This window comes from Hyaena hyaena, unplaced genomic scaffold, assembly GCF_003009895.1.
Source record: "Hyaena hyaena isolate Hyena2069 unplaced genomic scaffold, ASM300989v1 scaffold_9, whole genome shotgun sequence".
NCBI classification, from domain to species: domain Eukaryota; kingdom Metazoa; phylum Chordata; class Mammalia; order Carnivora; family Hyaenidae; genus Hyaena; species Hyaena hyaena.
The window spans coordinates 5,427,179-5,454,029 of NW_024080641.1; the positions used below are offsets into that span (position 1 = coordinate 5,427,179).

Below are 26,851 nucleotides of genomic sequence, written 5' to 3' on the forward strand. Positions count from 1 at the left end.
ATACCAGAGAAATTACTGCCTAAGCTTTCTTCAAGGACTTTCATGGTTACAGGTCTCCCACTGAGGTCTTTAACCTATTTTGAATTTATTTTTGTGTATGGTGTAACAAAGCAGTCCAGTATCATTCTTTTGCATGTTGCTATCCAGTTTTTGCCAACACTATTTGTTGAAAAGGCTGTCTTCTTCCCTTTGGGTATTCTTTCCTGCTTTATTGTAGATTAAGTGACCATGTATTTGTGGATTCATTTTTGGGTTTTCTATTCTGTTGTAGTGACCTATGTGTCTATTTTTGTGCCAGTACAACACTATTTTGTTTGCTACAGTTTTGTAACATAACTCGAAGTCCAGAATTATGATGCCTCCAGCTTTGAAGGCTATGTAGATTTAGCAGCAAAGTCCCCGCCCTCAGGCAGCTTACATTCTAGTGGGTATGAATTCTGGCACGCTGACCATTATACTTGTGTTAAAGGCCAGACCAAACTCTTCCTAAGTACTATCTAAGTGCTTCTGAACAAAGCCGTATCACACCATTTAAGGGTTCTCCACTGTGTGACCTGGTGAAAACTGAGACGTTTAATTATTGCTCAAATACCAACTAAACTAAAACAAGTATTTTCTCTCTTATGAGGCTCAATGATGATGAGAATTCAGGGTTTCACAGAACGTCATTTTGGAGAACTTCTTTCCACGGACAATTCCTTCATGTTCCTGCCACCCTTGTTACTTTCATAAACCGTACTGCCGCCATGAGTTTTGCGATGATGTGAAAGTTTGGATCGCCAACGGAAACTCTGACCACAGGTCTCACACTTGTAAGGTGTCTCCCCTGTGTGGACTCTCTGATGAGACTGTAGCTGTGAAGAATGGCGGAAGACCTTGCCGCACACGTCACATTTGTATGGTTTCTCCTCACTGTGGACACTCTGATGAACCTTAAGACTTGAGGCCTGACTGAAGTGCTTCCCACACTCCCCACACTTGTAGGGTTTCTCTCCTGTGTGGACCCTCTGATGCATGTCAAGATTCAAGCTCCACTTGAAGCCCTTCCCACACTCCTCACACTTGTATGGCTTCTCTCCAGTGTGGACTTTTTGATGGGCTTGAAGGTGTGAACTGCGACCAAAGCTCTTCCCACACTCAACACATTTGAAAGGATTCTCTCCACTGTGAAATCTCTGATGTGCCAGAAGATTGGCAGCCTGCCTGAATACTTTCCCACACTCCTCACAATTAAAAGGTTTCTCTCCTGTGTGGATTCTGCAGTGAATTTTGAGATCTGCTCTACGATTGAATCCCTTCCCGCACTCTTCACATTTGTGGGGTTTCTCTCCAGTGTGGATCAACTGGTGAATCTGAAGTCGGGAACTCTGATTGAAGCCCTGCCCACACTCCTCACACTTGTATGGTTTCTCTACGCTGTGCGTCTTCAGATGGGACTGAAGATATGCTCTCTGACTAAAGTCCTTCCCACATACCTCACATTTATAGGGTCGCTCTCCCGTGTGGACCACTAGATGAACTTGATAACGGGTTTTCGTCCCGAAGTTCTTCCCACACTCATCGCATTTGTATGGTTTCTCTCCTGTGTGGACTCTCTGATGTGCCTGAAGATTGGAACTCATAGTGAAGCCTTTACCACACACTTTACATACATATGGTTTCTCACCAGTATGGATTCTCTGATGGGCCCGAAAATGTGAAGGCTGAATAAAGCCCTTCCCACATTCCTCACATTTATAAGGTTTCTCTCGTGTGTGGCCCTTCTGGTGGATGTGAAGATTTGTGCTACAAAAGAAACACTTCCCGCACTCCTCACATTTGAACAGTTTTTCTCCCGTGTGGACCATACAATGACTATTCAGTGATGATCTACGACGAAACTTCTTACCACATTTATCACATTTGAAGGGTTTCTCCCCAGTGTGGATTCTCTGATGTTCCTGAAGATGGGAGGCATGAATGAAGGCCCTTCCACATTGGTCACAACGATATGGTTTCTCTTCCATGTGCAATTTATAATGAACATTAAGTGCTGACCTACGACAGAAGCCATTCCCACATTGCTCACATTTGAATGGCTTCTCTACAGTGTGGACTTTCTGATGTGTTTGCAGGCACGAGCTCTGACTGAATTCCTTCCCACACTCATCACACTTATAGCGTTTCTCTCCCAGGTGAACTCTCTGATGAATATGAAGTGCTGAGCTGTAACAGAAGCTTTTTCCACACTCACGACACGTGTGAGACTTCACTCCTGACTGTACTTGTTGATGAAGATCAAAGTTGGAGACATCACTGAAATATTTCTTAAATTCACTGCACTGATCTGGTTTCTGACCTGTGTGAGTTTCTGATAGTCCAGTCCCAGGCTGTCCAGGTAAATCACTTTGTTTGGGGAACTGAGAACTCTTTTTCATGGAGCCTTCACACCGGGTTAAGTCACTTGCAATCTGTTGCCAGATCTGCCAGCAGGAAAGCTCTTCATGTGGTTCTGCTTCCAAAACAGTCTTCATTTTACTTTGTATCTTTCCGCCTGTAAAGACAGAGAAGCAGAGATGTGGACAACTGAAGGTTTTGTTCAGTATTTTCAAGATTTTACACTTAGGAGAGAGTGTAAGACTCTACTGAACCCAGAGGATGTTCGGTTGGTCTTTTCCACAGTGGTCTGGTCTGCAGGTGTATGAAGCCCAAGAGGAGGTCCAGTGGGTTCCTAATCACAAAGCCCATTTTCCCTTCCTCTCTCCACCCATCAGCCCTCAGTTTATTCTCTGTAAGAGTCTCTTATGGTTGCCTCTAGGACCATTTCTACTGAATTTGAAAGTCAGTGTAGAATACTGAATAGAAAACTATGTAGTTAATAAATTATGTAGTTAGAAAAGTTATGTGGATAATAAAATATGAATCAACTAGAACTTACGGGAAAGCAATAACAATCAAATTTTAGATTCGTTGTATGTCTGAATATCAAATACCTTGAAATATTATATTTATATAGTCAAAGTATTCCTGGAAATTCTGCACATGCTCACCTAACCAATCTTTCTGTGTTGACAGATGTTAAATGAGTTGGCTACTATTACAAACTTCTGACCACTTCTAATAATTTAAGTTCAAAATGTGTTTTCTAAAACATTTACCCCACTCATGTTCCCAAGTCTCTATATTTACATAAAGATTATCTAAACAACTGAAGATTATTTTTTCAACAAATTTTTCAAAAAGTACTTTTTAAAAACTCAACAAGAAAAAAAGAACCTGTTTAAAAAAAAGAACCCATTTAAAAATGGACCAAAGACCTTAACACTGAAGAGGATCTACAGATGGTGCTAAGTGTGTGAAAAGATGCTCCCACCATGTTATGTTATGCAAATCCAAACACCCAGATACCATTGCACATGCATGAGAATGCCCAAAATCTAGGACACCAACACCACCAAGTGCTGGCCATGACGTGGAGCACCAGGAACTCATTCATTGCTGGTAGAAATACAAAATGGCACAGACACTTTGGAAGACAGTTTGGTGGTTTCTTACAAAACTAAACATACCCTTACCATACTCTCCTACTACCGCACGGTTTGTTATTAACCAAAAGGAGCTGAAAATTTATGCCCACCCAGGAATCTATACACGGACAAAAGCTGGACAAGGTTTATTCACGAGGACAAAACTTTGAAGGAACCAAGATGTCCTTCACTCGGTGAATAGATAAAAATTCACTGTCCACACAATGGAATGTTATTTGGTGCTAAAAAGAAATGAGCTACTGAGCCATGAAAAGATAGAGAGGAAATGTAAATGCATATTACTAAGTGAAAGAAGCCAAACTGAAAAGTATGAGTCCAACTATAAGACATTCTTGAAAAGGCAAAGGCATGGAGACAGGAAAAAGATCAATGGTGGCCATAGGTTAGAGGAGAGAGGGATGAAGAGGCAGAGGACAGAGGATTTTTAGGGTGGTGTAACAACTCTATATGATACTACAAAGATGGATACATGGCTTTATCCATTTGCCCAAGTCCATATAATATACAAGAGTCAACCCTACCTAAATGTGTAATACAGACTCCGTGGTAATGATGTATCAATACAGGTTCATCAGTTGTATCTCGTGGGGAAACTGATAATGTAAGAGGTAAGCATGTGGGGGCGGGGGCATATGGGAGATCTGTCCCTTTCTCTCAATTTTGCTGTGCCCCTAAAACTGCTCTAGAAAAATAATCGTTGAAAGCACTGCTAAAGAAATGTTTAAAGGGGAAATTCACTCGCCTTCCTGTATGAACAGTCCATTAAAATTAAAGCTGCTTCCATTTCGATCCACTAGACACGTGGGAAACAGCCTCTACAGAGCCCTGCCTTGGGTCGCTTTATTGGAAAGTCACTTCAGTGTCAAGGTGACCTGCAATGTCTAGAATGACTTGTGGGTTTGGGAGCAAACACCTAATGGCACGCTGACTGAAACAGCATAAAGCAGACAGTGGAACTTTACCTTCTACTTTCAAAGACATGTGAAAGGGAAATGAAGTTGAACACAAAACATACATGATTCTAAAACCTGATGGTAATTCAGATCTCTAGGAAAGAAGTAAAAGCAACAGAAACAGAGTCTGGGAGAAGGAAAAGATGAGGTCACGGTGTAAACTCTGAAAGCCAGCTCTGCTGCGGGAGTTTGATCTTGCCAGGAACGCTTCCTGAATAGACACATAGCTTCCTGGACAGACACATAGACAGAAGAAGCTTCCTGGACAGACACATGGATGATTCCTGGACAGACACATGGATGATTCCTCATGACCTGTAGGTCTCTGCTCAAATTCAGTGCAGCAACGAGCCCCTTTACTGCCCGGTGTAAAATAAGCAGTTCTGTCCTCCCCCAGATCACCTCTGGCAACGCCCGTCCTTCCTTGTTTATGTTCCATGCAGCCCCCTCACCACGTGACTCGCCAAGTCCTCTGTGGGATGCCATATGTCTGTCCCACCACAATGCCCCATCAAGGAGGGAAGCATGTTATAACTTGTACACTGAACCCATTTTACACTTTCCCACTTTATAACCAATGTCAGGAAGCGCGCCTGGAGCGTGGTGAGCACTGCACAAATGCATGTTAAATGAATAAATGAATCCCAGTTTGATTACTTAGGTGAGAGTTTAAGCCAAAAGTCCTAGAAGGAAAACATCTTTTCCAAGTAAGTTATTTGACGCAGAAAAGGGACAGAACACTGTGGTTTTTCTGGGAAGCTGAAAAGCTGCACAAGGGACATCAAGCAGGATGCTAATAAAACAATAATAAAAAGTGGCAAGTGTCCCTGGGGTGAAAAGAAAGGAAGGCCTATTGCTGGTTCCTTCTGAAGCTTTAGGACTGTCTCTTTGATAACAGAATGTGGATGAACTGTGGATATACAATGTGTGTGTGGACAACAGAACCCATCACAACAGGTTTTCAAAGTGAAAAACTTCCAGGACTCTAGTGAGCTGGAAAGATTTATTTTTCAAAAAATTTTTTTACTGTTTTATTTATTTCTGAGAGACAGAGAGAGACAGCATGAGCAGGGGAGGGTCAGAGAGAGAGGGAGACACAGAATCCAAAGCAGGCTCCAGGCTCTTAGCTGGCTGTCAGCACAGAGCCCAACACGGAGCTCGAACCCACGAACCGTGAGGTCATGGTTTGAGCTGAAGTCGGGGCTTAATCCACTGGGCGACCCAGGTGCCCCTGAGCTGGAAAGATTTAAAAGCTTGTAATAAGCTTTCAGAAAAAAGAATCAAGACAGAAACTGTCAGAGTATTGGTGCCAACAGGACAGGGGTCATTATGTGAAATGCCTGCGAAAGTCACAGATGAAAACCTACAATATGCACACGTTTGCTCTGGTTACAATGAAAGATGCATTTCTCACTATGGCTCTTGCTCAAAAAGACTTGAAAATTGTTTCTAGAAGTTACCCTGTCCTTAACTAATTACATTGTTCAAATGGAAAGATAAGTTACAAGAATAGAATCTAGGCGGGGGGCGCCTGGGGGGCTCAGTCGGTTGAGCGTCCACTTCGGCTCAGGTCATGATCTCACAGCTTGTGGGTTTGAGCCCCGCGTCGGGCTCTGTGCTGACAGCTCAGAGCCTGGAGCCTGCTTCAGATTCTGTGTCTCCCTCTCTCTCTGATCCTCCCCTGCTCACATTGCCTCTCTCTCTCTCTCTCTCAGAAATAAATAAAACATTAAAAAAAAAGAATAGAATCTTGGGGAAAATGTTAATGGTGAATATGTACTTTTTGGTAACTAATAGTTATATTTATGGTTAGTGGTTCTATTTAACAAACTGACCATTAAAAAGAGTACTTGTGTGAGGGGAACAGGGAGTCTCTCTGAGGATGTGACAATTTTTTTTAAAGATTGTTTTTTTAACGTTTATTTATCATTGACAGAGACAGAACACAAGCAGGGGAGGGCAGAGAAAGGGGGAAACACAGAATCCGAAACAGGCTCCAGGCTCTGAGCTGTCAGCACAGAGCCCGATACTGGGCTTGAACCCACAAACCACGAGATCATGACCTGAGCTAGAGTCGGATGCTTAACCAACTGAGCCACCCAGGTGCCCTGAGGATGTGACAATTTTAAGCAGGAAATTTCCTGATTCTTTCTACATTAGAATGTTCACTAGTTGGAGGGCATCTGGGTAGCTCAGTCGGAAAGGAGGAAAGGGGCCCCAAGTTCAAAACCTGGGGGTACCCTCTAGGGGCTGAAAAAGCCAAGACACAGATTGTCCCCTGGCGCCTCCAAAAAGAAATGCAACTGTGCAGACACCTTGACCGTAGCCCAGTAAGAACCGTGCCACACTTCTGACCCAGAGAACTGTAATCAGGCCGTGCTGTTCCAGGCCACGAAGTGAGTGGCAGCCTGTGTGGGCAGCAGGCCGCTAAGGCGTCCGTGGCAGGTCCGGGAGGGGCAGGGGGTGGGTGGGCGGGGCTGAGCATGAGGAGGCGGGTGGGCGCTGTACTCAGAGAGGAAGCGGGGGAGAGGAGCACCACAGAGGAGTCAAGAGGCCGGTTCAAGAGGTTTCAACTCCAAGAAAAAGAAGCCACAAAGGGTCTCGAGCGGAGGAACGGGCTCTTACGGTTACTTAGGATCACAGCGGCTACTACGGGGAGGACGGACAACGCAAGAGGAAGCGTGGGAATAGGCGAGCGGGACGAAGGCGCCTGAAATGATTCAAGGGACAGTTTAGCAACTTGGACCAGGTGACGGCAAAGGGGGCGGGGAGAAGCAAAGACACACAGGAGGACACCTACAAGGACGCCTGCCTGCTTGGCTCTCACCTGATTCCTCTCCTCTGTGGCTTGCTAGTGTCACCTAAAGCGTTTTTACCTTCTCTACGTGGGATATACCATGTCTGCAGGGGTGGGGCTTCGTGAACACGCAAAGTCACATATTTAAATGAACACACAAGGGGCGCCTGGGTGGCTCAGTCGGTTAAGGATCTGACTCTGGCTCAGGGCATGAGGTCACGGTTCCTGAGTTTGAGCCCTGCTTCAGATCGTCTCTCTCCCTCTCTCTCTGCCGCTCCCCCACTGACGCACGCACACTCTCCCCCTCCCTCAAAAACAGAAAACTAAACGTTTATAAATTAAAAAAATGCCCACACCAAAAGTACAATTGACAGGACATTTGGAGTCCTACACATACTGATCACTTAGTCGAAACCAGCATTTTTCAACCATTTTTCAAAACACAGCCCAAACTGGGGTGCCTGGGTGGCTCAGTCAGTTAAGCTCCTCACTTCAGCTCAAACCATGATCTCAAGGTCTGTGAGTTCAAGCCCCGCGTTGGGATCTGTGCTGACAGCTCGGAGCTTGGAGCCTGCTTCAGATTCTATGTCCCCCCCCTCTCTGCCCCTCCCCTGCTCACATTCTATCTCTCTCTCCCTCAAAAATAAACATTAAAACAAACAAAAAAACCATGGCCCATATTTCAAGACCCAGACATACATGTACAAAGATGCATAACAAACACCTATTTCTAACCAATGTCTATTTTCACTAAATCTCCTCCCACTGGGCTCCTACACCACTGACAAAACTGAGGAGAGACCTTGCTACAGTGTATTCTGTTCTTTCTAAAAAGTGAGATTTTCTACTTTATTTTACTTCACTAAAAATTTTTAATACACCATAAATACCATTTATGGTGACCATGTCAAGACCCCCAAAGCCTTGAACACACAAGGACACAGCCAACCCAGGAAGCTGACCCTGAGTCACAGAGCGCGGGTCCTCACCCAGCGAGAGCAGGTTCCGGAAGTTCTCCAGCATCACGTCTCCATACAGCTGCTTCTGGGCGGGGTCCAGCAGCCCCAGCTCCTCCTCGGTGAAGACCACAGCCACGTCCTTGAACGTCACCATCTCCTACAATACCAAGCACACACAACCTCAATCTCGCACCCAATGGCCACTGGGTACCACGGAGGAGGTGGAGAGGATGCTGGGACGTGGTTCCAGAGTTTGAGGACTCAAGTCCATCTGTAGGCTTCCAGATGCTTCTCCTTCTAAGCTGCCAATGCCACTGTTTCCTCAGCTTCCCAAAGTGTGCAACAATGACAATGTCCTTGTATTTTGGGTCCTCGTGGAATCTACTTACAAGGAACCACCAAGAACTCTATACACACCCTGGACAACACACGTTTTACTTTCCGATGCGTATTGCTCATTGCCCCAGAAGCATTCAGCAATTTAGTCCAAACATTTGATAGTACCTGCCTTCCTTCCTGTCTCATACACAAACACTCACACACACACACACACACACACACACGAACCCTATCACTTTGGTTTAACATGTGCCAAACTAACAAGCTTTGGCTACCCTTTTGGGACAGCTCCATGCTTCTCCTGCGTGATGTTCAGCATCACGTTCTAGAGCCAGCATGCCTCAGCCCGGTTCCTGAGGGCCTGTGCCTTACTAGCTGTGTGATTTTGGACAAGTTTGCCCCTGTGCCTGAGTTTCTTCTCTGTACGTGGTCAGGGTTCTTTCAAGGATTAAACAAGGGGAGATCTCTAGCACTTGGAACTAACTGTATGGCACACAGCAAGTGCCTAACAAATGTTTGCTATTATGCATAGTATTTCTTCGCATTGCCATTACCAATAACTACCTCATCTCAGGGCACCAGGTGGCTCAGCTGGTTAAGTGTCCAACTCATGATTTCAGTTCAAGTCATGATCTCACAGTTGTGAGCTCAAGCCCCAAGTTGGGCTCTGTACCGGGCATGGAGCTTCCTTGGGATTCTCTCTCGCTCTCTCTCTCTCCTTCTGCCTCTCCCCAACTTGCTCCCATGCTCTCAAAAAAAAAACAAAAAAACAACCCAATAAAAATATTTCGTCTAAGGGTGTCTGGATGGCTCAGCTGGTTAAGTGTCCAACTCTTGATTGCAGCTCAGGTCATGATCTCATGGTTAGAGCTGAAGTCCCACATCGGGCTCTGTACTGACAGCGTGGAGCCTGCATGGGATTCTCTCTCCTCCTCTCTCTCTGCCCCTCCCCCACTTGCTGTCTCTCTAAAATAAATAAATTAAAAAAATATTTCATCTCATTTTGTGGCTGTGTTTTACCCCAGAGAACAGATAAACTACACTTACCTATTCTGATTAAACAGTATTTAATTTTACATATTTTTCTCATTACAATGTATCCTTTGAAAAAACATCACTTTTTATTTTTTAAATGTTTTTTATTTATTTCTAGGGGAGAGAGAGAGAAAGACAGCGTGAGCAGGGGAGGGTCAGAGAGAGAGGGAGTTACAGACTGAAACAGGCTCCAGGCTCTGAGCTGGCAGTCAGCACAGAGCCCGACGCGGGGCTCGAACCCACGAACCGCGAGATCATGACCTAAGCAAAAGTTGGACGCTTAACCGACTAAGCCACCCAGGCGCCCCGAAAAAACATCATTTTATGTAGACCTTGTTTTCCTGGTTACTCGAAAATGATTGCAAAGGAAAATTAAAATGTGAAAAATGAATACGTTTAAAATTGTAATCCTATACTGGCAGATTTTCTTCCCCCTCTCTTTCCTATGTCCCTAATCTTTCAAAAGAGAAAACCACCTCTCTGGGTCTCCATATGAAGCCAAGAGCAGGCTACACATTTTTCCCACAGCTTTGGTAATCTCCTTTGGAACAACAGTGTCTATTATTATTGCCATGTATTTGATTGTAAATTAATATAACTACCTTTGCGGTATTTGTGTTTCTCATTTTTAACATGCCTATTCGTGTCCTTGTTTGTATTTCAGTGGATTTTTTTTTTCCTTTACCGTATGCATAAGATTTGTTATCATGGGCTCTCTTTTTTTGCATCCCTGCAGGAAATATTCTTGCCTGAGGTTGTCACTTCTGGTAATTCCATGTAAGGTATCTTTTGCCACAGAGAAATGTGAAGATTTTATGTATTTATTTTCAAAATTTTTAATGTTTACTTATTTTTGAGAGAGAGAGAGAGAGAGACAGAGCCCAAGTAAGGGAAAACGGAGAAAGGGGGAGACACAGAATCCCACGCAGGCTCCAGGCTCCGAGCTGTCAGCACAGAGCCTGACGCGGGGCTCAAATTCACAAACCGTGAGATCATGTCCTGAGCTGAAGTCAGAGGCTCAACCGACTGAGTCACCCAGGAGCCCCTAAAGATTTTATATTTAGAATTTAAATTTTATAAAGGACTGTGCTAACTGCTGTCAATGTGCTCGCAGCGAAGAGCAGGTCAGTGCGGCACAGCGACTGCAGGAACACACATCCTGAGAAAGGGGTCGCGGAGCAGGCCAGCTGGGGAAATCATCTCTTGAGGGGCACCTGGGGGGCTCAGTTGGTTGAGCGTCCAATTCTTGGTTTTGGCTCAGGTCGTGATCTCATGGTTTGTGGGTTCAAGTCCTGCATCGAACTCTGTGCTGACAGCATAGAGCCTGCTTTTATTCTCTCTCTCTCTCTCTCTCTCTGCTCCTCCCCTTGCTCACACTCTCTCTCTCAAAAATAAATAAAATATAAAAATAAAAAGTAAAATCCCTAAACCATATACACGTCTGTGAACAGGAAGTAAAGACAAAAGGTACATCGATTCAATGGGGACAATGCAACTGTGAAAAGTGAACATTCCAAAACATTAAAGGGAAAAAAGTGAGAATTTAAAATTAGGTGTGTATCACAAATACAAATTGTTATGGATGCTGACAAGCATGAGCGTCGGAGAAAATAAAAATAGCTCATTGGCAAAGGGGAAGTAATGAAGTGGGAGAATTGCTCGTTTCTAGTCATTTTTTCTACTCCGTAAAATAAATAATAAAACGAAAACTAAAAATACACGCAAAGTAAATCCAAAAGGGACAATATTAAGACCCTGGCACAAAATAGGTCCTCGAATGCCTGGAGGCTCTGCTTGAGTCATCCCCAGAAAAATGTGTGACCATCTGAATAATGAGATGGAATTTGGAAAGTGAGACAGGCAAGCCCTCCTCACCTTAAACATGGTCATGGGTCCTCCTCCTGGCGGTGTGCAGAGCACGGAGTTGCACAGGTCCCAGGAAGGCAGAGCTGCACCTGGCCGGGGCCCTAGGGAGGCAGAAAAAAGGCACTGAAGTTAGCCCAGGATGCCACTCACCCCCAGGCATGATTACTGTGAATCCATACATGAACATTCACAGCACCATTATTCCTGATAACCCCCCAACCGGAAACCACCGAAATGTCGACCTATGACCTATGCACGAAGGAACAAATTAATTGTGGAAAATCCATACAGTGGAATGTTATTCAAATGCTTTTAATATAATTAGAAGGAATGAAATTCTGATCATGCTGCCACATGGATGAACCTGGTAAGCGGTGCTGAAAGTCAAAGAAGCCAGTCACAAAAGGCCAGCTATTTTATGATTCCGTTCATGGAAAATGTCCAGAAGAGGCAAATCTAGCAGACAGAAAGCAGGTTAGTGGTCGCCTGGGGAGTAGGGAAGAAAATGGGGGTGAACTGAAAACGGGCATGAGGAATCCAACTGAGGGAATGAACACGTTCTAAACTGAATTACAGCAATGGCTGCAACCACTTGGCAAAGTTACTAAAAGTCAATGATTTGTGCGACTAAAACGGGTGGATTCTCTGATATGTACACTATACACCAGGTTGGTATAAATAATCGTTCATCTACGTGTCACTTAAATTATGAAACTGACAGATTCTAAGGGCAATTGATAACAAAATTTATATTTGAGTAAGTAGGGAACATGGGGAAGCATGGCCTCAAAGCAAAATGCCACTAATAAGTGTATCTCCCCATAAACTTTAATAATTTGGGGGCATCTGGGTGGCTCAGTTGGTTGAGCATCCGATTTTGGCTTGGGTCATGATCTCATGGTTTGCGAGTTTGAGCCCCGAGTCAGGCTCAGAGCCTGGAGCCTGGTTCAGATTCTGTGTCTCATTCTCTCTCTGCCCCTCCCCCACTTGTGCTCTGTCTCTCAAAAATAAATAAATGTAAAAAAGAAATTTAAAAAAATAAAAAAATAAACTTTATTAATTTTGATTTAAAAAACAGTAACTTTAGGGGAGTCTGGCTGGCTCAGTCAGTAAAGCGTGCGACTCTCCATCTGCAGGTTGTGAGTTCCAGCTTCACGCTGGGTGTAGAGATTACTTAAAAAATACAATCTTTAAAAAAAATAATAAACAAAAATTAGTGACCTTACAGTGGAGATTTAACAGAAATCGCCTTAGCCTAGGTAACAAAGTTGGGTTCACCAATGCATGGACAGACTGACCTCCTTTGGCCTCTGTTATGCAGCAATGTCAAGGACGCCTCAATGCTCTGTAGAGTCCCTCCTAATGATGCATAACTGAACCTAAATATGCAGTACATCACATAAACCCCAAATGAAGAACTTTCTCCAAAATAACTTGCCTCTGCACTCTTTAAGAGCATCAAGAACAACAGGGGCACCTGGCTCTGTTGATGGCGTGTGCGACTCTTGCTCTCGGGGTTGTGAGTTCAGGCCCCACGCTGGGTGTATAGCTTACATGAAAAACAAAAAGTAAAAAAAAAAAAAAAAAAAAAAAAAAGGCAGCAGCATCAACAAAAAAGACAAAAGTTATGGAACGTATTCCACATTAAAGAACATCAAGTTTATGATAAGGTTTTTGTACAATGTTTACAAATATACAGTTTAAGGCAGTGCATAGATTGGGCTTTGAACTGGGATGGGGGAAGGGAGACTGGTTGTAAGGCAGCTACGTGAAAAACAGAACAAAATTAAATATAAGATGTGGATTACAAAACAGGATGCTATGTTATCCAGCATTATTTAATAGGTACCACTGTTAACTACTACTTCTAATAACTCATTAGATATCTAATAGATAACTCTCTTACGTAGTATAACATCCAATATTACCAAGCATGGGACGTTAAAATTCTATAATCAGCCTCCCCTAAATCCCTCTTACCAAGACACCTCCTGATTAACCATATGTGGGGCTGCCTTCCTTCAGAAAGCTAAAAATAAGCTGTTACTGAAGAGCAGGTATATTCCTGGTATTACGGGGCTGATGGGGCCACAAGACAGGCAGGCAAAATGTAAACAATTGGGGAATCTGGGTAAAGAGTGTATGAGGGGCACCTAGATGGCTCAGTCAGTTAAGCGTCTGGCTCTTGATCTCGGCTTGGGTAATGATTTCAAGATTCTTGGGGTCGAGCCCCAAATCAGGCTCTGCACTGATAACACGGAGCCTGCTTGGGATTTTCTCTCTCTCTATCCCTCCCCAACTCACTATCCCCTAAAACAAATAAATTTTTTTAAAAATTAGTTTTTTATCTTTTTATTTATTTTTTTAATGTTTTATTTATTTCTGAGAGAGAGACAGAGACAGAGTGAGCAGGGGAGGGTCAGAGAGAGAGGGAGACACAGAATCCGAAGCAGGCTCCAGGCTCTGAGCTAGCTGTCAGCACAGAGCCTGATGCGGGGCTCGAACCCACGAACCGTGAGATCATGACCTGAGCCGATGTCGGAAGTCCAACCGACTGAGCCACCCAGGCGCCCTTAAAAAATTAGTTTAAGAGAGCATATGAGAATGCCTTATACTATGTTTGCAACTTTTCAGTGGAAAAATTTTAAATTATGCAAAAATAAAGTCTTATACCATCCGGAAACAGTCGCAGAAACAATAATAATAATGGGAATAATAAGGATGATCATGAAATTAAATGGCAGTTCATTAGTTTATTCTTTGTTGGCAATGTTTAAAACTCAGCCGTAGTTATGTGGCACCTGGCTGGCTCATTCAATACAGCATCCAACTCTGGATCATATGAGCCCCACAATAGGTGCAGAGATTACTTAAAAATAAAATTGTAGGGGCGCCTGGGTGGCTCAGTCAGTTAAGCGCCCGACTTCGCCTCAGGTCATGATCTCACGGTTCATGGGATCAAGCCCTGCATCTGGCTCTGTGCTGACAGCCAGCTCAGAGCCTGGAGCCTGCTTCGGATTCTGTGTCTCCCTCTCTCTCTGCCCCTTCCCCACTCACAGTGTCTCTCTCTCTCTCTCAGTATACATAAAGAACCTAAAAAAAAAAAAAAAAGAATAAAGCATATTACTAGTAATAAGTGGAATAAAATATTTGACAATGGCTTTAAAAACTCAGAAAAGTCAAAGCCCTTTAGCCTTGCTTTTAAGGTCTTCCAGACCCAAGTCCTAACTACCCCGGGGTCTGATGCCTGCTAGTTCCTACAGCTGCAGAACATACCTGAGAGATTAGCAACTTGAGCTCTGGACTCAGACTGCCTTCATTCCAACCCCATCAGCCTCTTCCTAGGCGGGGACTATGGGCAAATAATTTATGCTCCCTGGGTCTCAATCTCATTTTATAGAACAGAAAAATTAAAACAAAAACCAAAAAAAACGCAGAATTTCTTCACAGAGCTGTGGTGTGGCACGATATACTTATTTGTATAAAACCGTCATTGTTGAGGTTGGCGATTAAGGAAGAATTATTACTAATAGCCATGCCCAATTACACATCCTATACATGATCTAACTGATGAGAATATCATTGTTAAAATTTTTTTTTTTTTAATGCTGTATTTATTTCTAGGAGAGAGAGAGAGAGAGAGACAGCGTGAGCAGGGGAGGGTCAGAGAGACAGGGAGTCGCAGACTCGGAAACAGGCTCCAGGCTCCGAGCTGGCAGTCAACACAGAGCCCGACACGGGGCTCGAACCCACAAACTGCGAGATCATGACCTAAGTGAAAGTCTGACGTTTAACAGACTAAGCCACCCAGGTGCCCCGAGAATATCATTGTTAAAGAAAGTGCCCAGGGGTGCCTGGGTGGCTCAGTCAGTTACGCATCTGACTCTTGATTTCTGCTCAGGCCATAATCTCATGGTCGGGAGTGCCAGCCCCATGACAGGCTCTGTGCCAGCAGCAGGGAGCCTGCTTCTAATTCTCGCTCTCTCTCTGCCCCTCCCCCACGCCCCACTCTCTCAAAACACATAAATAAGCATTTAAAAGAAAGAAAGAAAAATGCCAAGTCCCACTCACGTAGAACCTTGCTGTTAGTAGCCAAGGAGTCACTTTTTCCACCTCTGTGCAACCCTTTCTGAGAAGTCAGGCTAGGGGGAGAAAAAAGAATGTCATGAGATGCCAAGATCATGTCGCTGTCCTCAATAAGCATGCAGTCTGGGGGGTACCTGGGTGACTCGGTTGAGCATGAGACTCCTGATTTCATCTCAGGTCATGATCCCAGGGTTGTGGGACTGAGCCCCACGTTGGGTATAGAGCATGCTTAAGATGCCCTCTCTCCCTCTGCCCCTCTCCCCCTCTCATGCCTGCTCTCTTACTCTAAATTTTTTTTTAAAAAGTGCAATCTGGAAGCAACCCTCATCACGAACTAGACCCCAAGACCTGATATTTACTGCCCACTTGCTTGTACTCACTAGCTTCTGTCTTACATTTTCCCTTTAAGCTCTTCTTTCTAGTTCACCTCTTACCTCACGCCAATGAAACCGGAAACTACCTCAGGTGATGACAATTGCCCTGACAAGACCTGGCCCAGGCCCAGACCACCCAGACCTTCGGACCTAACCCTCCAACTCGTGCCTGCACAGAAGGGCCATGCAGTGACTTCTGGAAATGACCTACAATTACCTTTACCTCACTATAATCCTAAAATCTCTGCCCCAGGAGGCGCCTCTGACTCAGTTACGTAACACAACATACAAGCATGTTTCCATAAGGCGCATGCTCATCCCTATGCCTGCCTCCACATACGATGTCAAGCCTTCCCTCTCTAAATATTCATCCTAACCCTCAACAAAGAAACCCATTCAACCTCTTTTGGGGATTCACGGCCGTGGAAGCCATGATCTCCTTATGTGCTTGCAAATCCAAGTTTTCTTTGTGCAACAACTCAATCTGGTAAGGTTTCTGACTTACCAAGGTAGGAACTCAACGTTACTTCCATTGTACCCTCCCCTTTCTAAATGAGAGATTAGAAGGGGCCGGAATGATCCAGTATTGGGCAGGAATCAGAGAAGAGCAAAGGTCACCGCAGTTGGATATCTGACCCTAATCGGGGGACTTGACAGACGGTTGGGAAATTAATACTAAAAGGAGGTCACCATTCCCCATATGCCAGGAACTGGTTTGAGATTTTTTATTTCCTCAGCGATAGCTGGCGGCGGGGGTGCAAGAGCACCTGGCTTTGAGGGGTGGGGTGTCCCCAAACAGACCGGATTCGATCCCTCTCTGCTGACAAAAGCCAAAGGCAGAGAATCTAGTCTAGGTGTATAAGAAAGGAATGTATCTCAAGTGAGGCGAACACCAAAAGACCGCAAAGACTGACGGCTCAAAGACTGTCTTCAAATTGCTAAAAATACGTCCGGGTTTATGGAAGGAAAACGTGAGGCAAAGGCGGGTGGGTCCTGCAGGTGGGCAGTGAAGGTCAAATTCGTTACTATCGTGGGGTCAATCACAAACGGGGTCTTGCTGGCTCAAGACAGTCCTTACTGCTTGAGGGGTTAGTTTCGGTTCCCACCAGGGGCTGCTCTGCCCTCCAGGCTCTTCCACCTGAGTCCGAGACAAGCTGGAAAGAAGCCAACCAGAAAGTTTGAGGTCAAAATGGAGGCAGCTGGAGTCGTCTTTCACCACCTCCGACAATTCCCCAACACCAGGAAGCAGCGGCACGCGTGGGTGCAGGGAGGTGGACTGGGCGAGCTGAGACAAGCAGCAACTGTCCAGCCAGGCGACAGGTGACCCCACCCCACGCCCCACCCCGGGACTCGGGACCCCACGGACGCAGAGACTGCCCGAGAGACGCACACCACTGCCCTCCCCCCTAATACCTGCGGACTCTGCTCAGGCTTCTTCCCCCCCCAAGTCGCCCTGTCGCCGTAGGTTCCAAGCACACAATCAGGAAGTTTGGAAGCGCCGGGACAGGCGGAACTGACGCACCGCTCCCATAGAAAATTCAGGAGCAACCTCCCACTCCCTCAGCGGAAGTGCCAGCGAGAACAGCGGGCTTCTGGACTTCATTTCCCAGAATGCACCAGATCCGCCTTCCTGAGCGGAAGTGCGCGCGACTACACGGAGCGTCTGGACTACAGCTCCCAGAATGCTGAAGGGGAAATGTTCTGGGCTCACCCTTTTTTTTTTTCTTTTTTAAATTTTAATGTTTACTTTTGAGAGAAGACAGAGTGCGAGCAGAGGAGGGAGAGAGACAAAGACACAGACAGAATCTGAAACAGGCTCCAGACTCAGAGCTGTCAGCGAAGAGCCCTACGCGGGGCTGGAACTCACTAACCGGGAGATCGTGACCTGAGGTGAAGTCGGAAGCGCAGCCGATTGAGCCACCCAGGGGCCCCCTAGGCTCACCCTGTTGAACGAGTAGTTGCGGCTGCTGGAAGCTCCTTGTCTGCACTTACCCAAATGCTAGAATGGAAGGGATCGCGCAGTCCCGACTTCCCCGGTGATAATATGGGCTTCCATGTTGAGAGTCTGCCGGAGTCCTCAGCGAAATTATTCCGTGGACACGACTTCCTGAATTCGAAACGCCTCCAGTTGTGACAGGAGTATTGTCGGAAAGGGATTAGGTGAGGAGATAAAGTCTTCAAAAAATTGGCGGGGAATGATTGCTTAGGGGACACTAGGTGAGTGAGAGGAGGAGGAGGATGTTTAATATAATCTGACGATAAGAGGCTGTAACAGAGTTCAAAGAATAGGTGGATTATTCCAGAGGGGCAGTGAGAAGTGTAGACGTTACCCGCCTCTACTCCAGACCCTGACACACCACAGATTGGGGAGGGAAGACAACTTAGGAGGACCAAAGTGGAAGCTTGTTCCCCTGGAAAAACACTCTTCCCTCATTTAAACAGTATACTAAAATTATTATCCCCGGGCGCCTGGGTGGTTCAGCAGGTTGAGCATCTGATTGTTGATTTGGGCCCGGGTCATGATCCCAGGGTCGGGGGATCGAGCTTGCATTGGGCTCTGCACCGATCAGGGAGCCTGCTTGGGGTTCTCTCCCTCTGTCCTTCCCTGCGTGTGTGTGCGCTCTCTCTCTCTCTCAAAAATTTTAAAAACTATTATCCCTACTTTGGAGGAGAAAATGTCAAGCTTTAGTGAAGTTACAAAATTGCCCACTGTCTCAAACAAAGCAAGCATAACAGCTGCAGAAGGTGACATTGGAGTTATTCGGACACCCAAAGCCTACGATTTAAAGCAGAATCAAGAAGGAGGCTTCTGTAGGTGAGGGAGCATATTTTAGTATTAAGAGTTTTTTCCTTTATAATTTCTGGTTAAAAATATATTTTATTGTTATTTTATTGCATATAGTTAGTAATTTTAAAAGGTATGTTACTAAAAACTAAAAATAGTATGAGGCTAAATAAGATGCACCTAGAATCCTTCCCCCTGAAGATAAATTTTTTTGTCTCCCATAAACATATATATATCAACATATATATTTGATTTTTATAAAATTTTAAAAAGATTTTTTAATGTTTTATTTATTTTTGAGAGAGAGGAGGGGAGGATAGCAGGGGAGGGTCAGGGAGAGAGGGAGATACAGAATCTGAAGCAGGCTCCAGGCTCTGAGCTGGCTGTCAGCACAGAGCCCGACGCGGGGCTTGAACCCACGAACCACGAGATCATGACCTGAACCAAAGTCGGATGCTTAACTGACTGGGTGCCACCCAGGGGCCCCATATTTGATTTTTAAAATGAAGTCTCAGGGTGCCTGGGTGGCCCAGTTGGTTGAGTGTCTCGCTCTTGATTTTGGCTCAGGTCATGATCTCACGGTGGTGAGATCAAGCCCTTCGTTAGGATCTGTGCTGGGTGTGGAGCCTACTTAAGATTCTCTCTTTTGGGGCGCCTGGGTGGCTTAGTCGGTTAAGCGTCCGACTTTCGCTTAGGTAATGATCTCGCGGTTCATGGGTTCGAGCCCCACGTCCGGCTCTGTGCTGACTGCCAGCTCAGAGCCTGGAGCCTGTTTCAGTCTGTGACTCCCTCTCTCTCTGACCCTCCCCTCCTCACACTGTATCTCTCTCTCTCTCCTAGAAATAAATAAAAATATTTTTAAAAAATAAATAAATAAATAAAAGATTCTCTCTTTGTCCCTCTGCCTCTCTGACCCTTCCCTCCGCACACACTCTCTTTAAAAAAGTCATTAAAAAAATAAAAATGAAGTCCCATGTTCTATATCCATTTTTCTAAACTCGGTATAAGCTAAACATTTACTAGTATCAGTTTTGAACATCTAACTCCTTCCAAACTATGGCTGTATAATGTTACACTGGATGGATTGAGAACTAAAAATGAAACAGCCCATGATCTCTGGAAGCTGGTATGGTACTCAGAGCTGGGCCATGTTATTCTCCTTTGGGACATAAATGAATCACAGGATACCATCCTCAAATGAGCATTCTCTGAGACCATGGTAAAGTGAGACAAAACAAGTTCCCTTCTTAATTTTGTTGAGATGCAGACAAAAACGAGGTCACTGTCCCAAGCCACACAGTACCAAACATCCCCCCCCTTTTTTTTTTTTTGCTAGATGAGTGACTGCTAGTTCTTTATCACTTACAGCTTTATTCTTGTTTCAGTCTGCCTTCCCAAAAGGTAAAGTTTATTGAAATACCCACTCTTAGAATTAGTCTTGCTTTCTGACAGTATTTAATCTATAGTGAACCCTGCTTCCTTAGGTCTTCCCTAAACCACCCAAAACAAGACTCAAATCCTATAATAGATTCTTTCTGACACCCTTTTTCTCTGGTGACACCTCACAGTTTTCCCTGCTGGGTGTGCTCTCTACCACAACAAATAATTAGCCCAACTTGTCGAACTACTGGAGTGTTTCTGGATGAATTAAATAAGTATTTTGGCACATTCCCCTGATGAATAGTAGGTTTGCCATCGTATATGAAGCTGCAATGAATATCATTTTGTGTTCTTCTGGGACAGTTTTGGCTAGCGGACGAGCTGCTAATCACAGATCACTCCTTTCTTAATCACTTCCATTACAGAGACTAGAAAAGCGAAATGCTCACTTTCCCACCTCCCTTGTAGCCACACATGTCCGTGAATATAACTGGCCAATGAAATACTCTGCACAAAGATTACTCTGCACTGGTTATCAATTCCAGGGGAATAGAGAGCTGTGTACCTAGTATCTGTTCAACAGTTCAGCATAGTGCATAGGGTCACCCAGGAAACACACCATGGCATGGTGGAAATGCAAAGGTTTACCAGCCTCATTGCCCCTGCTTGGTGCCTGAACCCCAGGGAATGAGGAGTTGACTGAGATGCTGGCCACCCTCTGGTCACTTGGGGGCAAACACGATGTAGATAATAACCTTGTTAACAGGGATGAGTTCGTGCAATGGTTAAGTGCAGAAGTATGAGAGATGAGTCCTAAGAAGAGCAGAGAAAATATACCCAGACTTCTGGCCACCCTCGCACTCCCAGCCCACCCACTAACTTCCATGGTGTCTCAGAAGTTGTAGACGAATGTCTGGGGGAAATAGAAGGACCCTGTGCAGGAAGCTCCACTCAATGCAGCTCACTCGCCAGACTTAAGTAAAACCGATTTTCACGCAGCGCTGAACAACTGATGGCATCAAGGAAAACAGGACAGTTGAAATGAGGTCTTCTCTGAGGGAGGAAGTAGAAGTAGAAGTACAGCCATGGACAGAAGCCAGGAAAATTCTAAGCTACCTGGATGGCGCATCTGTTTGATGAGGGGACATTGCAGATCCAAATGTCCCTAGCCAAATGGGACAGAGATGGGGTCAAGATCTCCATATCCCCACCGGAGACCAGTGGCTCTATTCTGTCAAGATAAGAGGAAAAATGGAGAATTGACTTTTCTGAGGCTCCTGGATGCTGGGGCTCACATGAGTTGTTCCAGGCCCCCGAAGGGCTAAAGATTAAACTGGTAATTTTAGAGGAGGGGGTTGGGGATGAACCTGGTGTCACAGCTGATTATCTGCTTGTGTGATTGGTATGCCTGAAAATGCTTTAAGACATTTCAGGTGCTGGTCGCTGTGGTTTCCATAGCGAAATGCACTATTTTCAATTCATAGCGAATTGACATTTTGGCTGCTTGTGACACAAAACGTCCCCACCTCCTAAGCGAGCATACAACAACAACGACAACAACAACAACAACAACAACAAAAGGGAGCCATAACAGCAAAGACTCCTGCTACAAAGTTAACCAACACCAATGGGTTTTCAACAAAAGAATACTGCATAACGGGGTGGGGGTGGTGGAGAAGGAGATTACTTTGTTTATTTAGGACATGCTGCAAGCTTGAGTGCTTCATACCACTTTGTTTGGCGCCACTCCACACCACTCTGGGGCATGGAGACTGGCATGGGCTGAATGGCCAGGTTCCTCCCTTGACTCCCCGCAGTGCCTGATCTCATCACCATCACTGAGATGGTGCCAACCCACCCTGGAGACTGTGATAATGCTGCTGTTGACCTGACTAATTCCTTCTTGTCAATCTTCTTGCAAGATAAGTATCCAGACCAATTTGAGTTTCACGTGGAATTGCCTACAGTATGCTTTTACTGTACTTCCACAGGGATACCTCAGTTCCCCTGCAATATGCCATCTGTGGTCTGGGCTTGAACTTCAGTGAGCCCAAGTCCCCACAAAAGCTTTGGTCGTCAAGAACATCAAGATGGTGTGGTGCACTGAAAAGCAGGTGGAACTGACACTCACTCTGTTTAGTCATGGACGCAGTGAGTAGTCCTACTCAAGTTGTAAACCCAAATAAGGTCCAAGGCCCAGCATAGCAGGTGCGATTCCTGGGAGCTACTGGGATAGGAGCCAGAGAAGTATCCCAGATACATTCAGGCAAAACTCCCTAGCAGCAAGCATTAAAATAAGGAAGCCCAACAGTTGATGGGCTTCTTTGGGTACTAGAGAGAGTACACACACACACACATTTATACACATACCTATTTTATGTCATATTTATGATAAAAACTCTCAATAAACTAGGAATAGAAGAAAACTCCTTCAATACAATAAAAGCTACATATAGGCATACCTTGGAGATATTGAGGGTATGGTTCCAAACTAGTGCAATAAAGTGAATGTCACAATAAAGCAAGTCAAATGAATTTTGTGGTTTTCCAGTGCATATGAAAGTTATGTTTACACTACCCTGTAGTCTATTAAGTGTGCCGTTGCATCATTTCTAAAACAAAAAACCACCTTAATACAAAAATACTTTGTTAAAAACCACTAGCCATTATCTGAGCTTTCAGCAAATTATAATCACTGATTGCAGATCACCATAACAAATATAATGATAACTTAGAAGTTTGAAATATCGTAAGAATTACCAGAGACATGAGTGAGCAAATTCTGTTGGTAAAATGGCACTTATAGACTTTCTCGTGCAACGTTACCACACACCTTCAATTTGTAAAAAGGCAGTATGTGCAAAGCACAATAAAATGAAATATGCTTAGGTGTGCCTCGGTGGCTCAGTCAGTTAAGCATCCGACTTTGGCTCAGATCATGATTTCACATTCATGAATTCGAGCCCTGCATCAGGCTCTATGCTGACAGCTTGGAGCCTGGAGCCTGCTTCAAATTCTGTGTCTCCCCCTCTCTCTGTCCCTACTCTCACTCTGTCTCTCTCACTCTCTCAAAAATAAAGATTAAAACTTTTTTTTAAAATGAGATATACCTAGGGGCACCTGGGTGGCTTAGTCGGTTGAGCGTCAGACTTTCGCTTAGGTCATGATCTCGCGGTTCGTGGGTTCGAGCCCCGCATCGGACTCTGTGCTGACTGCCAGCTCGGAGCCTGAAGCCAATATAAAAATCTGTGACTCCCTCTCTCTCTGAGCCTCCCCTGCTCACGCTGTCTCTCTCTCTCTCTCCTAGAAATAAATAAAACATTAAAAAATTAAAAAAAAATAAAATGTGATATACCTATATGAAAACCCCACAGAAAACATCACACTCACTAGTGAAAGACTGAAAGCTTTTCCTCTGGGCTCAGGAAAGAGGATGTTCACTTTCACAATTTCTATTCAACATAGTACTGGAAGTTCTAGCTTTAGCAATTAAACAGAAAAAGAAATAAAAGATATCCAAATTGGAAAGGAAGAATAAAATTATGTTTGCAGATGATATGATCTTATATGAAGAAAGTGCTAAGGATTCTATCAAAAAACTATTAGGATACATGAATTCATCAAAGTATTAGGATAACAGTTAGTACAGAAAAATCAGTCGCACCGTTATACAAAATGAACAAACTAAAAAGGAAATTATAGAAGCAATTTACATGAGCATCAGAAAGAATAAAATACTCAGGGATAAAGTTAATCAAGGAGGTGAAAACCTGTACAACGAAAACTAGAAAACATTTCTGGAAAAAAAAATAAAGAAGACATGGAAACATATTGTACGCTCATGGATTGAAAAGCTTAATATTATTAAAATGTTACTACTCCCCAAAGTGATCTACAGATTCAAAGGAATCCCTGGAAAAACTCCAATTTTTAAAAAAATTTTTATGTCTTTATTTTATTTTGAGAGACAGAGCGTGAGCGGGGGAGGGGCAGAGAGAGAGGGAGACACAGAATCTGAAGCAGGCTCCAGGCTCTGTGCTGTCAGCACAGAGCCCGATGCAGGGCTTGAACCCACAGACAGTGAGATCATGACCTGAGCCAAAGTCGGATGCTTAACCGACTGAGCCACCCAGGTACCCCCCCCCCAAAAAAAAACTCCAATGGTTTTTGCAGAAATAGAAAAACCCATCCTAAAATGTATATAGAATCTCAAACCCCCAAATAGGCCCTTCAACTGATTGAGTCAGGCCCATCTGGATTACCTGTGATAATCTCTCTTACTCAAACTCAACTGTTGATGGTCTTTAATCACATGATACAAGTATCCTGCATACAACAAAAGCACATTGTATCTTTTTCCACAAAAGAATGCAAAGTTCTAGGTGATGTTTATTCTTTCCCTTTGCTATCTTGTACTTCAAATACTGTGATGTAACATTAACTAGTATTATTTATTGCACATTATGGTAGATTCAAGTCCTACTGTAGACATTTCACATGTGTATTCTTGCTCTGTATTCTTTGACTGAAATATAGTCCTAAATCCAACCATATTCTGAGTCCTCCAAGCAAATCACAGAACCTGAAGGTGGTATTAGGGGCCTTCAAATGACTATGCAAATTGAGATAGCATGGATCTCAGTATCTAGTATCCTGTGAAGAAATAGCCCAGAAAACTGATTATGAAAATGAATCTTATTAGATATGTTTATCCTTTGTAAGTAAAGCCCTTCAGTCAATCTACTTAAAATTTCACCATGGCGTCCACGGAGTGTGGAATGACATCCAGAGCTTCTCTTTCTCCTTAGGGGCTCTAATGCTATAATGCTATGTATGATCCCTACCCATGTACATTTTTTCTTCAAAGCATTTTTTTTAATGTTTTATTTATTTCTAGGAGAGAGAGAGAGACAGTGTGAGCAGGGGAGGGTCAGAGAGAGAGAGAGTCACAGACCGAAACAAGCTCCAGGCTCTGAGCTGGCAGTCAGCACAGAGCCCGACGTGGGGGGTCGAACCCATGAACCGCGAGATCATGACCTAAGCGAAAGTCGGACGCTTAACTGACGAAGCCACCCAGGCGCCCCCTTCAAAGCATTTTTTAAACCTCTGCAACACAAGCACTTTACTATCTCCAGTATTTGCCTGCTCCCTGGCTTATGCCTCAAGATGAATCTTGTGCAGAACCAACAAAGAAAGTTAACCATACTCATTAGTTTATCTGTGAATACTAATTGAGTCTTATTCCTTAATTTTGATCTTATATGCCATATAATAATGTAGAACAGTTATTAGGTGACACAACTATAAGGGAGTCCCGATTATTTTTCTTTCTTTTTTTTTTTTTTTAGAATTTTAATTTTTTTTTAATGTTTTATTTATTTCTAGGAGAGAGAGAGAGACAGCGTGATCAGGGGAGGGTCAGAGAGAGAGGGAGTCACAGACTGAAACAGGCTCCAGGCTCTGAGCTGGCAGTCAGCACAGAGCCCGACGCGGGGCTCGAACCCACAAACCGCGAGATCGTGACCTAAGCGAAAGTCGGACGCTTAACCGACTAAGCCACCCAGGTGCCCCCCAATTATTTTTCAAATTCTATTGTACCTAATTTACCAGTTTGATCAAATTGATGTTCACTAATAAAAACACACAGTAGAATTACAGAATGGAAAATGCTACCAAATTCTCTTTACCAAAGAGTATCATTAAGAGTATCCACTTCTACATTATCTTATCTATGTAAATACATAGAACACACACACACACAGAGAGAAATTTGTGAATTTTATTATACTATGAAGGCTATGATCTGAATCCTCAAAGCCCATATTATGTTCTTCTCCTGCTATTACATGTCCTTGACATTAATGGCCCCATGTTATTATGGGAATATATGATGTTTAAACAAAATTTTTTTTATTTTTTAAGATGTTTTATTTATTTCTGAGAGACAGAGAGAGAGAGAGAGAGAGAGAGAGAGAGAGAGAGCAGGAGAGGGTCAGAGAGAGAGGGAGTCACAGACTCTGAAATAGGCTCCAGGCTCTGAGCTGGCAGTCAGCACAGAGCCCAACGCGGGGCTTGAACCCATGAACCGTGAGATCATGTCCTAAGCGAAAGTCGGACGCTTAACCAACTAAGCCACCCAGGCGCCCCTACTTCATGCCATTTTAATAAATACGTATCTTGGTATGGACATCCTTGGGCTGATTTTTTGGGCGGATCTCTGTGCATCCTGGATCTAGTTATGTTTCCTTCCTCACATTGTTTTCAGCTATTATTTCTTCAAGTAAATTTTCTGCCATTTCTCTTCTTTTGGGATCCTTTTAATGTAATGTTAGTATGCTATTATGCTTGATGGAGTCATTGAGTTCCCTATCTTCAATCTGCATGCTCTTATTTGTGCAGCTTGATTACTTTCCATTACTCTGTCTTCCAGGTCATTAATTCACTACTTTGTTTCATCTCACCTTTTTATCCCATCAAGTGTATTTTTAATTTATCATGTTCTTCATCTCTGCTTGGTTCTTTTTAATCTATTAAGGGTCTCAGTGCTGTACCCCACTCTTCTCAAACCTACAGTGAGTATCTGATCATTACTTTAAGTTCTCTATCCAGAATATTACTTAAATCCATTTTGCTTAGGACTCCTACTGTGGTTTGGTCCTGTACTTTCATTTGAGAGATATTCCCGTCTCCTCATTTTGTCTAACTCTGTGTCTATTTCTGCGAATCAGGAAAGTCAGCTATGTCTCCTGC

The 26,851-nt window shown here is 44.1% G+C and overlaps 1 protein-coding gene and 2 long non-coding RNA genes across 4 annotated transcripts; 1 reads left to right on the forward strand and 2 right to left on the reverse strand.

The window, feature by feature from the left end:
* Positions 1 to 239: 239 nt before the first annotated feature.
* LOC120243216 (zinc finger protein 234-like) lies at positions 240 to 11,573 on the reverse strand. 2 transcript variants are annotated; one of them, XM_039249306.1, is made up of 3 exons: positions 11,486 to 11,573; positions 8,267 to 8,393; positions 240 to 2,533 (listed from the first exon to the last, which is right to left on the reverse strand). In XM_039249306.1, the coding sequence occupies exons 1-3, from the start codon at positions 11,498 to 11,500 to the stop codon at positions 666 to 668; spliced, it is 2,010 nt and encodes a 669-aa protein (XP_039105237.1). In that variant the 5' UTR covers positions 11,501 to 11,573; the 3' UTR covers positions 240 to 665. The 2 variants fall into 2 exon arrangements, with proteins under 2 accessions (XP_039105237.1, XP_039105229.1); XM_039249298.1 differs by having other exon boundaries at positions 8,240 to 8,393.
* Positions 11,574 to 12,919: 1,346 nt separating this feature from the next.
* On the reverse strand, positions 12,920 to 17,490 carry LOC120243231. Its single transcript, XR_005531249.1, has 4 exons — positions 17,350 to 17,490; positions 16,442 to 17,090; positions 15,548 to 15,618; positions 12,920 to 13,025 (listed from the first exon to the last, which is right to left on the reverse strand). It is a non-coding gene; the product is annotated as an uncharacterized LOC120243231 (long non-coding RNA).
* A 467-nt stretch (positions 17,491 to 17,957) lies between these two features.
* Positions 17,958 to 25,044, forward strand: LOC120243237. Its single transcript, XR_005531250.1, has 3 exons — positions 17,958 to 18,096; positions 18,606 to 18,751; positions 24,999 to 25,044. It is a non-coding gene; the product is annotated as an uncharacterized LOC120243237 (long non-coding RNA).
* The last annotated feature ends 1,807 nt before the right edge of the window (positions 25,045 to 26,851 follow it).